This window comes from Crassostrea angulata, chromosome 2, assembly GCF_025612915.1.
Source record: "Crassostrea angulata isolate pt1a10 chromosome 2, ASM2561291v2, whole genome shotgun sequence".
Classification (NCBI taxonomy): domain Eukaryota; kingdom Metazoa; phylum Mollusca; class Bivalvia; order Ostreida; family Ostreidae; genus Magallana; species Magallana angulata.
Window position 1 is genome coordinate 34,579,069 of NC_069112.1, and position 15,119 is coordinate 34,594,187.

The window sequence follows — 15,119 nt, forward strand, 5'->3', positions numbered from 1 at the left end:
CCATTCTAGCTGACAAAGAGTCTGATGATAATGATGACGATACGGGGTTTCAGGAACCTTCGACTTTTAGCACACCGCAAGCTTCTCCTTTTCTTCTAACTCCAAAGAGAACCAGAAAAAGAGACAACATCCTCCTAGATTGGAATATATTAAAAAAGAAATGAAGAAAAAGAAAAAGGTTTTACAAACCATTCTACAAGAGATTTATTACAATCCTAAGACTGGATATGGAGGAGTACAATCTTTATACCGGCAAGTGCGTGCAAGGGGACATCTTTTATCTATTGCTGAGATTAGAAAATGGTTGAAAGAGCAAGAGACTTATACTTTACATAAACCCATTCGCCGCAAATTCAAGCGACAACAAACAAGAGTAACCGGTATCGACGAGCAATGGCAATTAGATTTGGCAGATGTATCCCAATTAAAGAAAGAGAATGATGGATATACCTTTTTACTGTGTGCTATTGATGTACTCTCTAAATATGCTTGGGTGGTGCCTTTAAAGCAGAAAACGGGAAAAGAAATGATTCGCGGATTACAACAGATCTTTAAAGAAGAAGGGCGACAACCGCTTCGCATTCAGTCGGACCAAGGGAGGGAATTCACAAACAAGGAATTTCTGCGCGCTTTTAAATTCATTCATTTCTTCACCACTCGCAATGCAGAAACAAAAGCAAGTATCGTAGAGCGTTTTCAACGCACCTTAAAAGCTCGCATGTGGAGATATTTCACTCGTCATAAAACTCGAAGATATCTGGATATTTTACCCGATCTGGTATATGCCTACAATCACTCATATCATCGCAGTATAAAAAGAGCTCCAGCTGACGTGAATGCCTCCAATGTCCTACAAGTGTGGAAAACTCTGTATCAAAAGAACTCCTCTACACCCTTCTTTTCCCCTAAATTTCACAAAGGAGACATAGTGCGCATCAGTAAAGCGAAACGAACTTTTGAAAAAGGATATCTACCTAACTGGACCAGGGAGTTGTTTACTATATCTCATCGAGTCCAGGGGGCTGTTCCTTATAGATATAAGGTACAGGACTATCACGGAGAAGAATTAGAAGGAACATTTTACGAGTCTGAATTACAAAAAGTCATTAAAGAAGACGACGTCTATGAAGTAGAGGAAATCCTAGACTATAAAAAGCGGCGCATAGGGAAAAAAGTCATTAAAGAAATCAAAGTGCGTTGGAAAGGATATCCCCCTAGCTTTGACTCATGGATTCCTCAAACAGATCTTCTACTTCCCAAATAAGTGAACATTGGAAAATGTTTGGAGAAAAAATTCCTAGAGCAGAAATCGTGTATTTTGCTCAACTTTTGATCTGCTTGACATTAATTATCGCTTGTATCGTCATGTTAGCTTTACACGATTCGAATCGAGAATATTGGATGATTTGTCTCAGTTCTACCGTGGGCTATATCATGCCAAGTCCTACTCTTTAACTCAAAAGCAGCACTAAATCAGAAAATGCATGAGAAAAGATGTCACGTGATTGTGAGTCCATTATTAAAGAAGTGCAGCTCGAGGTTTTGACTTATTATCAGACCAAGCGATGATCAAGCTACATGGTTGATAGAGAGAGATGAATTCCATACAGTACCGTTGGAAAATCATAGATCCTAAGGGAGCTCCTAGGGAAAACTTTAAGGGAGCATGGGTGTCTACTAAGTTGGAATGTTTGCGTGATTTCATGCAAAAACCTCGAATTCCTCAGGGAGAGGAAAAAATCTACTTGTACAAAAGAATTCCGATTCCCGCTGGAAAACGATATTTCCGGATGATTGGAAAAAGTAAATATAAACAATTTCGGTGGAAAGTGAAATGTCAATGGAATGTGTTTCACCCTTCAAAAAACCACGAACCGGCATTGACTCTTATCGAGGGAGACTGGACAGATGATTTCAATCAAAGTACTTAAAGTACTGGAAAGCGCTAAGCCGGAAAGAAAGTGTTAAATCATAGACAGTCTCTTCTGCGGTATATTTTAGGGTATATCATTAAATTTAATTAAGTCTCTAGCTCACATCCTATCATACGTAAAAAGTAGCGTGTTCCAACATAATTTAATTTAAAGGGTGTTGTCATGGACGCCGATTCAATTGTCACAACAGTATTTCATCTTAGGTCACGTCAAAACAGGGCTGAGGAAAAATGATTACCGATTTTTCCTTCGAATTTGGGCCATTTCCACCTGCGACAAGGGATAATCTTTTATGTAATGAAAAAGCATGTGTAAGGTGTCTGACGATCCAAGTTGTGTAATAATGCAAGATCATTTGAATTTTTTATGCATGTTGGTTTTTTTTGGGAAGAAGGATGAAAAGTTCTTGACTTATGGTCTTTTGCTTCTTAAGCTCACGTGTAACTTCGACGTAACAAACTCTCACGCCTTGATGGATGCACATGTGTTTTGCTAAGTTATTCCAATTATTGCTTAACACCTAATACACAAACAAATGCATTTTTCCCCCAAAAATTATAATTGGAAAGAAATCATCATCATGAATATGATATCTTTAGGAGCACCCATATCCGATATATAATAATAATATTCATTAATTGAATTTATTCCCAATTTAATACTGATAGAACAAATGTATCTGCATGCAGGATAACTTGAAGATATGTTTTCCCTACTGCATAGCTATGAGTTCTCTCGAGTACGACTTCTCCAGGGTACGACTTCTCTTGCATCCGCCAGTAGGTGGCGGTATTTCGGAAATGCAAAATCGAAAGTGGAAGTAGGATCAGAAATCTGGCGACAAAAAAGCGCTGCAGCTATGCTTAGCGCTTTAAAAAGTGTTCTAAAGACTTTCATAAGACGATTACCAAAGGCTATGATTTTGTGGACTCCTGTGTGCCTTACGAGTACCTATACATGCGGAGACCCTTTCCAATCCGAGTCAAAATAAGCAGATCTCACAGTGTATGACAATATTCATCCATGTTTGTTCATGTTGTTGTTATTGTTGTTCAAATAAAAAATTAAGTATATATAAAAAGAGTGTTCTTTATGTATGAGACTCATTTGATCTCAAGCCATGGCTCAGAATACAGGGTTTTACATGACTCTACCCAGTGATGGATCTATGTCTACTTTTCCCGAGAATACGGTGGCTCATTTTAAAACATTATTACCCCAAACCATGGATTTCACCGACGGTGAATGGGAAGTAGGTCTCACTGAAATGATATATCCTAATACACTCCAAAACATAGACCCAAGGGAAGCTCATTTCGATATCTTGATTCCTACTCATCTCGATGTAGAACCCGTAGATCCCGATATATATCGAGCAGGGCGATTTACAATTGAAAAAATAGGTCGAGAGAAACTCATTGAATGTCCCATGCTAGTCGATTGGGACAAAGGCTTTTGGAAAATATCAATAGAAAGAAATAGCGAGGCTAATCACTATCGAGTGAAATTCCGAGGGGGTCCTTACCCAGATCCTCAGTCATTAATAGAGGAAATCAACGAAGGACTTAGACGCTGTCTGGAAAAGGTCTGGAAAAAATATCCTGATGCGGAGACTGGGGATGTCGGAAACATGAAACTAGAATATCGCCAAAAATTCTCCCGTATCGAATTTCAATTAAACGGAAAGGAGTTATCCACTTTACGCTTCAGTATTAGTTTTCCCCTTACTTTAGCTTATAAGATGGGGTTTGGAGATGAGCTCAAATGGAAGTTTGGTAAAAGATATATGAGCCTGTGGATCAATGTCACTCACATGGCAGTTCATACCCCTGATATGCACGAGAACTTAAAACAAATGTATGTGTATTGCGATATCGTCGAACCCCAAGTGGTGGGGTCAAATGCTTTGAAGTTACTTAGAGTTGTCCCCCGTGAAGGAGAGAAAGTCCAGGAACAGACGAGATGGGAGCCTATTAGAGCTGAATATTTGAAACTGAGTAAAAAACATTTCGATACGATAGACATACACATTCAGACTCCATTAGGGACTGTCATGCCCTTTTTAAATGGAAAATCTATCCTGAAACTTCATTTTAGAAAAGTGTACTAAAGGAGATGGATATCTACAGTCTCACTTTTACAATCATTGTGGGAGTAATGACCTGTATCACCTGTTGTTTAGAATGTCTGCATCTATGCATTCAACGCTCTTAGATTTACTAGGAATCAAGATAAAGAGAGCCTCTATATAAAGACCTGTCATTCGTGAAAAAACCCTCATTGTTTGGTCTACAGCATGCAGTACCATCGAGGTATATTGCGTCAACAAGGACACGGGTTAGGGGGGCTTCTTAAGTTGGCAGCTCCAGTCATGAGAAATGTCATGTCGGGTCTACTAGGAGGAGCTCCCACAGGACCCTCACCGCTTCCCTATTACCCCCCTTCACGCCACTATTACCCTCCGCCTCCTCCCCCTCCTAGCTATGAGTATTCACCAGAAAGAAGCTCACCGCCACGCCGACGCAGCCGTCCAAGACACTCTAGACCCCAGGCAGGAAAAGGATTTTTTACAGATTTACTGAAATCAACGGCTAAACAAGCATTAACTGCAGCAGCTAAAACTGGATTAGATGTGTTAGAAAATAAAAGATCCTTCAAGGATGCGTTAAAAACGCATGGGGGACAAGTCATCAAAAATACAGCTTCACGCATGCTATCTCAAGGGGGAGAAAAGTCCCGCCCCCCCGCCAAACCTAAACTCCTAGCCCGGGGTGGACCTCGGATCAAGAGATCACTAGAAACCGCTAGTGGTGAAAGACCTCCTAAGAAAAAGAAGAAAACTAGACCCTTAGATATTTTTGACTGAGAGGGTATATAAGGAGGTGTAGAGGATCATATCAGATCATTACCATTGGATTCTTTTGATCAGTCACACTTACCAAGATGATGCATAGAGAGTCTTGTGCCTGTGGGATGGACAGTTTAGAACTGTTTAAAACCTCGCCTACGAATGTTACTTTAGAAGATTCGAAATGGATGGAATATTACCCTATATCCAGTACCCTCCAATCGTACACGGCCCCCATTGAATTTGAAATCAAGGGTCAAGGAGATGAATACATTGATCTCTCACAAACTTATCTCCAAATGGTGTGTAAATTCACCAAAGACGACGGGACTAATTTGACGGGAGACCATAGTACTTCGACTCCCGTTAATAACATCTTACATTCATTGTTCACGGAAATCGATGTGAGTCTCAATGGGAAAATCATTACCCCGGGAACGGACACCTATCCCTACAAAGCCTACTTTGAGAAATTACTATCTTATCAACCCAGAACATTAGAGACTCAGATGAAAGCCTGTAGTTTGTGGGTCAAAGATACCGCTGGACACATGGATGATCTCAAGTATGCCGCCGCCACTCAAGCAAAAACTGCTTTTGCTGTCGCAGATGATGAGGTGAACATCGATGCGACACAATTAGCCTTGACCTACCCCAATGAGTCTAAGAATGACGGATTGAGAGAACGCCACAAGGCTATAGACGCTCGCAAAAAGATCGTGTTGATGGATCGTTTACACATAGATTTGTTTCAACAAGAGAAATTTCTGCCTAATGGGGTAGATGTGCGCCTCCGATTTAATAGAGTGAAACCCCAATTCTACATGATGACAGCCGCCTTGAGTAGTGGTAAAGTTTCTATTCAAAGTATCGTGATGTGGGTGAGAAAAATCAAACCTACCCCTGCCATACAGAATGCCATCAATCAGCGCTTGAATTCAGAGACAGTTAAATATCCGCTGAGAAGAGTAGAAGTGAAAACCTTTACGATCGCCACGGGGTCACAATCAAAAATCACCGATCATCTGTTTCAAGGACAAATGCCTAAACGTGTTCTCTTAGGCTTTGTAGAAAATGCCGCTTTCAACGGAGATGCTACTAAAAATCCTTTTAATTTTAAACACGAGAACATTAAGAAATTAGAAATAAGTATCAACGGAGAAACCATGACCACTCGGCCCTTTGAGCCCGATTTTGCAAATGATCAGTACCTAAGATCTTATTTGAGTCTGTATCAAGGGCTGGGGAAATTGGGAGGAGACTGGGCCCCGGACATTACCCTGGAAGAGTATAAAAACGGGTACACGCTCTGGTGTGTGGATTTTACGAAAGATCAAGAAGCTCAACTAGAGAAATTTCATCTAATTGAAACTGGAAACTTGAGAATAGAAGTTCAATTTTCAAACAACTTAGTTCAGACTTTAAATGTGTGGTCTATGCCGAATTCGACAATTTGCTGGAAATCAACAAACAGAGAGAAGTCAACATTGATTACTAAAAAAAATGGATTCACGTCAGTTACGAGAGGTGTTATCACGAGATTTAGGAAGATCCTTTGGAGGAGTGTATCCCCGAGATTTACTACCGGATCAATTAAGACCTCATGAAAAAGCCATTGTGATCAATACAGATTCTCACGATCAACCCGGAACGCATTGGGTGTGTTTATATTGGAACGGAGCTCATGTGGAATATTTTGATTCTTACGGATTACCTCCCCTACATCAAGAAATTAGACAGTTCATCTCTAGACACGCTAGACATTGGACTTACAATCAGAATTGTTATCAAGATTACTCTACGGATGTCTGTGGACATTATTGTGTGTATTTTTTACACCAACGCCATCGAGGAAACAGGCGAGCGTTAGATTGGCTGTTTCCATTCCCAAGGACGTCGAGGTTATCTCCCCTTCAACGAGATCATTATGTGGCTCAATGGTTTAGAGAGACTTATCGTAAACCCAAAAGAAATCAAGGACAAACTTGCAAATGTTTCTGGCAAAATATGTATTAATTGCTGTTATTGTTGCTGTTGTTCATTCTTAATTAAAAATGTTTTAAAAAATTCGGTCTTGTTTGTTTTTTAAAAAAGAAAGATATTTTGAGAGCTCTTTAATGCTTAAAACTATTCAAAAATGCACGTGCCTTAATTCTATTCTCCAGAACCTCAGTCAATTGCTAGAATATTCTGTTCTAGAAAATGAGGCACGTGTCTCAATTCTATTGAGAATTTTCTAGAACCTCAACTACTCCTACAGTATATAAAGCTTGTAACATTCATTTGGTGTCAGTTTTACGACAATTGAAATCTAGAGATATCAAGATGACTTCGACCGTAGACAGTGTGATCAATGCTCTAGAGATGGATTCCTGTCCCGATCCTCCGCGGACTGACAATACAAGAATTGCTGGTACTGCTGGTGGTTTTTCTGCGGCGGATTCCTGTTCCAATCGTGTGGGAATGACAATACAAGAATTGCCAGTGCTGCTGGTTTTAGCATGAGTTATCCAAATGCTCAGTCAAATAGGAAGGATTCGCCATTTTACTCGCTTTTGGATGTGAGGCACATACCACCACCACCACCACCTACAATGCCGCATATTTGGCAATATCCGGAGTACCGAACCTTTGCCTCTAGGTATGCAACGTTTCAAAACTGGCCAAAATACTTAAGGGGACCCAGCAAAACAGACTTGGCGCGAGCAGGATTCATATACACTCAGTATGGCGATAGAGTGACCTGTTTTTGTTGTGGAATGACATTGAGTGAATGGGAACCAGTGGACGACGCCTATCGAGAACATCTACGCTGGTCCAGATATTGTCATTTTGCTCAAACGGTGGGTAGCATGTAAGTGTGAGGAGAAAAAAAACTTCAGTAAAATGGAAAACTTGTACATCAAAGGACTGCTCTTATTTGTATTTATCAAGACTGATTTTCAATAACATGCACAGGGGTTCTGTGCTTATTGTTACTGTGTTTCATCAAAAAAATATGTGTTTATTGTTACATTGATTATTGTTACATTGATTATTGTTTTAATAAAATTGTAAACAAAAAAATGTTTTTCTTGTATTTAAAAAAATTAATTTATATAAAAAATGATATGATTTCTAAAAAAAAAATAAATAAGAAAAAGAAAAAAAGCTATGTATTGAAAAAAATTATATTATTTTTTAAAAAATACAGTGATTATTGTTTTACAAAAAAAATGAATAATTAATCTTAGAAATTATTTATAAAAAATAATTAAGAAAACTTTTAAAAAAATCTTTTTAAAACATTATATTATTTTTTTAAAAAAACATAGTGTTTAATTGTTTTAAAAAATATTTATCTTAGAAATTAATATTATTTATAAAAAATAATTAAGAAAAAAACTTTTTAAAACCTATTATTTTTTAAAAAATAAAGTGTTTTATTTTAAAAAAGTATATGAAAAAAAGTTATTGTAAATTTTTAAATGAATGATTCATTTTTAAAAAAACAATTAAACATTTTTAAAAAAGAGGCGAACTGGTGTTAAAAATTGAGTGTAATAGAGGCATCTTTTCTAAAGATGTGGTGGCCCTTAAAAGGGCCGTTGGGGTGTAACTATCTGGTTACAAGTTACAAATACAAACAGCCTGGACATCTGTTGTCGTCGGGATCACCCCTGCTGATCTGGAGTACACAGCTGCAGCATGCTGTTCGTTGTTGGCAGTTGCGGCATGCAACTATCGAATGTCTAAATCTCTGCTGGCAGCGCTCACACTTGAGGATCATTCGTCCTTCCACTCTGTAGGCCCAGTCAGGGGGTGCGCCGCACTGGTGGTGAGGGGATGCTCCCTGCGGCCCAGGGGGTGAAGGCGCCCGAGATCTCAACGCTGGGGGGGCTGATGGAACGGGGCAGCTATCCTCTCCCTCCGGGGGCGCTCTCAGCAGAACTCGTTGCCTGCGACTAGGGGCTGGCGGTGGCGAGGGCGCTGGTGAGGCAGGTGATGGCTGTGATGCTGGCGCTGATGATGCCGACCGCTGCCTCCTGCGGGCCATGTGTATATCATAAGGTTGAAATCTCGCTAATTCTCTTCTGTGGATCTCTCTCCAGTTACTGAAATCTTCAGTCATCTCTCCTATAGCGATGATACGGATTCTTGATCCGGGTAGAACTGGAAAGAATGCAAACGGATTGCTGTCCATGATGGATCGATCAATGCAGACGATCGATTTCAGAGTGGGCACGAGTATTTAACATAATCTTCGGACAGGTCCCATTCTATGCAGGGATGTACTTTAGATTTACCGTCTGTATATTCACGGATAACAGGGTTAAAATGCCCCATAAGTTACAAGTAAACAAATCCACACGTTAGATAGGGTCAAAATATCCATTGTTTTGTTCAATTATCTCCCCTTTCCATGCATTTCATGCGATACACATCCTCAATTTGACACAAAACAACTTGCATCACCCTCACAGTTTGATAATAGATCCTTCGAAAGTGAGTAGGTATCTAAAAGTCACCCTCATTGGCTGGGGGTGTCGTGGAATAGATAAAAACCTGCCCCCCCCCCCCCCCCCCCCCCATTGGATATGTTGACATTTGGATCAAAAGAACGCTGAAACTACTTATGTGTCACGTGACTCAATAAAGGCGGGGATTAGATCCGTCAAAAAAGTCGCTTTTGGTCATGTGACTAAAATAAGGCACTGTGACTGGCCCCTTAAAAAAAGTCGCTTTTGTTTTGGCATAGGGCCAACCCCTTTCCTATCGATCTAGAGAGTTGATATGCTATTATGACGTCATATTTTTTTTCACTTCTCTGTACGGAGAGAATACACTGTGCTTTTGATATGCCGCTGTATGATTGAAGGCTACAATATTGTAAATAACTGAAAAAAGCATGATAAAATAAATACAAATCATATTATTTTACAACAGATTTATTAACCATAGATACAGCATTCACTTCAAATAGCACTGTGTTAAAAAAATTACAATATATAGAACAGTGTTCTAATACACAAACTCAATGTTTTTGTTGTTTCACATAGATCCATAACAGTTTTTTTTATTTTACGTACGGTCCTTGCACGGTCTACGGCCTCAAACATCCATGGATTTCTTCGGTCCTCGGGAGGTAAATCGTATATTTGGTCCCGTGTGAGATCAAAAGTCACTTGTTTTCTCCCCGATTTCCTTCCAGAGTTTGCTGTAATTTCATCCACCCGAATTGTATGGCTGTCACCCGCATCGATTCGATCCGTTGATGTAGCCGATGACATTCTATCCACTTCTTTTTTCCTAGAGAGATGGACTGTAACTTAGGAAATTCCTGCAGATATTCCTCATAAGAAATCCCCGTCAATTTAGGTAAAAATTGCTTTTTCACTTCCTCAGACAGGTACAGTGCTGCTATCCTAAAAGTTGACAAGGATAGGATAGGATAGGATGCAGGATGCACGATACATGATAGAAATATAAAAGTTAAGTTCTATCCTATCCTATCCTATCCTATCCTGCATCCTGTAGCCAATCAGATTCGAGTATAAATTTCAGAGTTATTTTGCGAAACGAAAATTGGCTAAACAATGTATTTTCAATGTCAATTTAATACATTTTACAAGTTAAACCATTTAAGAATAATTATTATATCAAGAACGCGGTGCATAACATTAATGTGCGCTAAAATGTCGGCGCTACATCATTGTCAATTCGTACGCAAGTACGGAGTTACTGCGAGAATTCGATGCAACATTTGACAACGTCAGAAATAGATTGCTGTATTTACTTCATTTAAAGTCTGCAAATTAACAAAAGCTTGAATTTATAAACGACCAATTTGGCATTTTAAAAGATAAACATGTATACAAGAAACAGACATTGCTTCACGTTTCATATAATTTCTTCGATGCCCAATAACAGGGACGCCTATTTCTGTCCGATATTAGCCTGAACATATTGAATTAATAAATGTTAGCTAGCTATAAATGCTTAAGAATTTATACTTTAAAAATAACTCTGAATGGTTTAACTATACACGATGTAAACTTCGTAAAGAAATTATTTATTTCCAGATCGTGTTTACATTTATCGCTGAACGAATCGCTCGAATAACGAGAATTACGCTCAGTTATATGTGATAAGAAAATAATTTGGTAAAAATATGTGACTAAACAGTTCGTCAATAAGTGCATCGAAGTTATTTATCTGTTTTTTATGCATAAATATAATTAAATCAAAAATCGAATCGCTTACCTGTTTGTTTACGTTATTGTGTCCATTCCGCGTACGATTTAATTTTACCGTAGCACAGGTAAGTAAATTATCCCGCTCGATGAATATTCGGTTTTAAGATTTAATTATTCATTTTGAGTACTACATTAATTGATAAAATCATTTTATTCTTAAATTTCGTTTCATTTAACTTGCATTCCTATATTTTGAAAGTATGGGATAGGATAGGATAGGATAGAGCTTATTTGCAGGATAGGATGCAGGATACAGGATATAGGATAGGATAGGATAGTTTTGTCAACTTTCACGATAGCAGCACTGTAATGAATGACCACCAATCTCCCAGGGTTAACGTCGTTCATCTGAGCTAATGCTACAATCACATTCCTATAAAAATCCACACTGGTAATCTCTTTCTGCGTCCGGTCTGAAATTTCAGCAATATTACTCTTGTATTTTTCCTCCCAGCCCTCGGTCTGTAAAGAAGAGTTAACAAAATCCAAACCGTTGAAAGGTGAGTCTAGATCGTCTAAAATCATTCTCAGAAAATCGGCCATGATATATTGCTGATGTTGCTTACCGGCTTTTGAATTTTTATCGTTCAGAGATAATAAATAACAGAAAAAACTGTCACTGGTTTCTTATTTATATATATATATATAAAATTTAGATATTCTAGAACATTCTATACAAGATGATTAGAATTTGCTAGAAGGTAAGTCTCGTGCCTCAATTCTATTAAGAATTTTCTAGAAAGTAAAAAAATGCCTCATATATTCTCGTGCCTCAATAAAGAATTTTCTAGAACGTTCATTTCCTATAAAAAGTACATCACCGCTTTCATTCTATCAGTCTTGTTCTGGCATTGCAATCGACATGGCACAGAAACAATTAGATCTCTTGGAGAGTACAGACCCAGTCTCGGCCCAGCTGAACTACAGTCATCCGACTATCGTCAGAGATTCTGTGATTAATGAACCCATTCTATCAGAAACTCAGGATGTGACTGGACTTCTAATGGGAATGTACGACGATGAAAAACCAGCTAGTAAAGAAGATATCTCTCTACTCATGGCCACTCTGGACGGAATCCTCAACAATCTGATATCCATCACCAATGAATTGAGTGAAACCAGACAAAATATAACTAAAGATCTACAGACTCTAAGCAAAGAAGTAAGTGAAATCTTAATTGAGACCAGGAATAGGACTGCTGAAAAAACAACAACACCGCCGACGAGGAAAACAAATCCCTGTTATATCTGTAGAGAATTAGGCCATTGGGCTCCTGAATGTCCACAAAAGCAGGATCCAGCCAAAAAAGGCAAAGACAAAGATCCACAAAAGCAGGATCCACCTAAAAAAAGCAAAGACAAAGATCCCTGCTATATTTGTCAAAACCTCGGACACTGGGCTTCCGAATGCACTGACAAAGAAAATAATCCACCAGGCGGTAACAAGAAAAAAAACTCGACCCCTAAGAAACCAAGTCTGAAAAGAGAAAATGCCATCCCCAAGGACAGTGAACCTCCTAAGAAAAAGGCAAAGCTGGCTCTTCCCAAGAAAAAGTGACAGTAATATGACATTATTTGTGCCATTGAACTGATTCAGTGTTATTTCATACTTCATTTGAACTGTTTCGCTGTTATTTCATACTTGTTCTTCACGCGTTTCTCAATAAATTAATGTTCACTTTTTATTCTCTTTTTTTATTATTTCATACAGCAGGAATAAAAAAAGCATTTAATAACTCTATGAGGACTCCTAGCCTCATAATTCTCGGTGACTTCATAGAGAGCGGACGTGTTTTTACAAGAAGAATTTTACTCAATAAAAAATGCCATGAAATTATGCTTACTATAGCTTAGCATTATTAGCTTACTATAGCATAATTAGCTTGAAAACCAAGAAGCTAGATTACCAGCCGCCCTCGCTGGGCGGTTCAACACCTCATTTGCATAAAAAGTGCACTCAGTTGAACCGCCCAGCGGGGGGGCTTATACTACTCACCTACATGTATTTAAGCGTCCAAATATACAGTTAGTTGTTAAGTACAATAACTGCCAAAAAATAAAATAAGACAATAACACCTGTTGTGTATAGAACCCGAGATGAAAGACGCTGTTGTGTTTCTGATCAACTTCTGTACACATATATCGCACGAGTGATTTTTGTTCATGTGAAATCACGTCGCCATTCCCAGCTATGCGGGAATTAAAGTTGAAAGTTATTTTATGAAATGTGTGTACTTTTTTTTCGTTCGATGCTTGCATTTAATTTACTAAGATTTTGTACATGTACATGTATTTATGTATGATATATCATATGAGTGATTTTTTGTTTATTTATTGCTACATAAATAGCTGAAGTACAAATCACTCGAGTCACCGGTAATATGTGGTTGTCTTTTACTACAGTACATCCACATATAAGATCTATTTAAAAACATGATCTGAAATGTTTCCTTTTCTCTTTTTAAATTGGTTTAAATTTTATCTGTAGATTAATTAAAAAATCAAAAGGTCCGCGTAACTTAAGTCGGCATTTATTTTTAAATTTGAAAGCGATATAAAATTATATATTATAATATTTCAACCCTTGTTTAGCCATAATGTATTTATTTCTAAACATACGCTATTTTTTTAAAGTCTCAGGTAACGATCTCTCTTTGTCTCTCATTCATCTCTCTCTCTTTTTCATCTCTCTCTCCTGAGAATCACTTAAAGCTATGACAGGCCCAGTATGTACCCAATGTTTCAAACATTTCATAAAAATAATCAAAATAGTATAACCACGCATTGTGTGAACATTAATAGTTTACAATGTTTAAGAAATCGGCGATGCAAGTTTTGAGATGATTACGGTCTTAGAAAGGAAATTAAAATATTTTGTAACTGTTTTGATAAGAATTACAGTTTTAAATCTTAGTATGTGTTTTCTAATCCCCTATTAAAAAAATCTAGGAAAATATTGAACTTAACTGGTCAGCGATAATCTCCGTCCGTATTCATCGAAAGACATTAGGTCAATAAGCCATATATGGAAGTTGCACGCTTATTGCACGGTACGGTACGCTTTTTGTCCGTCTGGAGGCGGATCTTGAATAAATTATCTTGCCCGCATTTTGCACGGTACGGTTCGTTTTGTGAACGGTACGGTACGCTTTGTGAATGGTACGTTTCGTTTTGTGAACGGTACGGTTCGTTTCTTGCACGACACGGTACGGTTCGTTTTAGAGGTGTAGTAGCACGTTTCAGGGTCTGTACAGATATAGCAAAGAAGGGAATCAAAAACATTATAATATAAGCGTGTTAAGACAATGATAAGTATTTTAAATGCAATTTTACCTTTTGGTTGTGAAATATGCAGCTAACGACCACCAATAAACAAATAAGGATGACACTGTGAGCGTAATGTAGCACTGTGAGAGTGGATATTGTAAACTGTACAATGGATGTTAAATAACAAAAGCTGCAGTTATATAGACGGAGAACTTACGTCATTCAAACATGTTTTATTTCTAAAACGAGCGTCAGGCATTCTAATTGAAATTTACCTCAGTGATTGAAGACCATATGTGAATTGATTAAAGTTTAATATTTCAACATTTGTCAATAACATCTTTCACATCTGCAGTAGTTTCAGTTCAGATGGAAAAAAATCGGTTTGAAAGCATAAAGGACAAATTTAATCACAAATGGATTGATGACAGTACTGTTAGCTTTTGTAAGGCTACACAATTCTGGTAGTTCGCAGTACAGATAAGGCTACACGTCGCTCTGATATGCTAATGAAGGGATAATGAGATATGACGTCATAATACATGCCCCGCATCTGTATTTCCATATATGGAAAATACACCGAAAACAGTAGTTTTGGCAAAATATACGGCTGATTTAATACTTCATGGGAAAAGCTATAACAACGAATTACACATATGTGTATATATAAATTTACAACAAGGAGAATATACAAAGAATTTCTATAGGTCTCATATATTTTTCTTTCCTTCCCTCAAAATCAAAAATTAAGAAACTAATAACTCCGCGCATGCAGTAACCTAAAACATGATGCACAGCTGATTTTTTTTCGTCTATAATTACAACAGAGGAAAT

The 15,119-nt window shown here is 37.9% G+C and overlaps 1 protein-coding gene across 1 annotated transcript; it reads left to right on the forward strand.

The window, feature by feature from the left end:
• Window positions 1-718: 718 nt before the first annotated feature.
• Window positions 719-1,264, forward strand: LOC128174247 (uncharacterized). Its single transcript, XM_052839843.1, has one exon. The coding sequence runs from the start codon at window positions 719-721 to the stop codon at window positions 1,262-1,264; it is 546 nt and encodes a 181-aa protein (XP_052695803.1).
• Window positions 1,265-15,119: the final 13,855 nt, after the last annotated feature.

What these genes read in the sequence shown, in the direction of transcription:
- LOC128174247 (XM_052839843.1), top strand. Translation starts at nt 719, where the DNA reads ATGTGGAGATATTTCACTCGTCATAAAACTCGAAGATATCTGGATATT.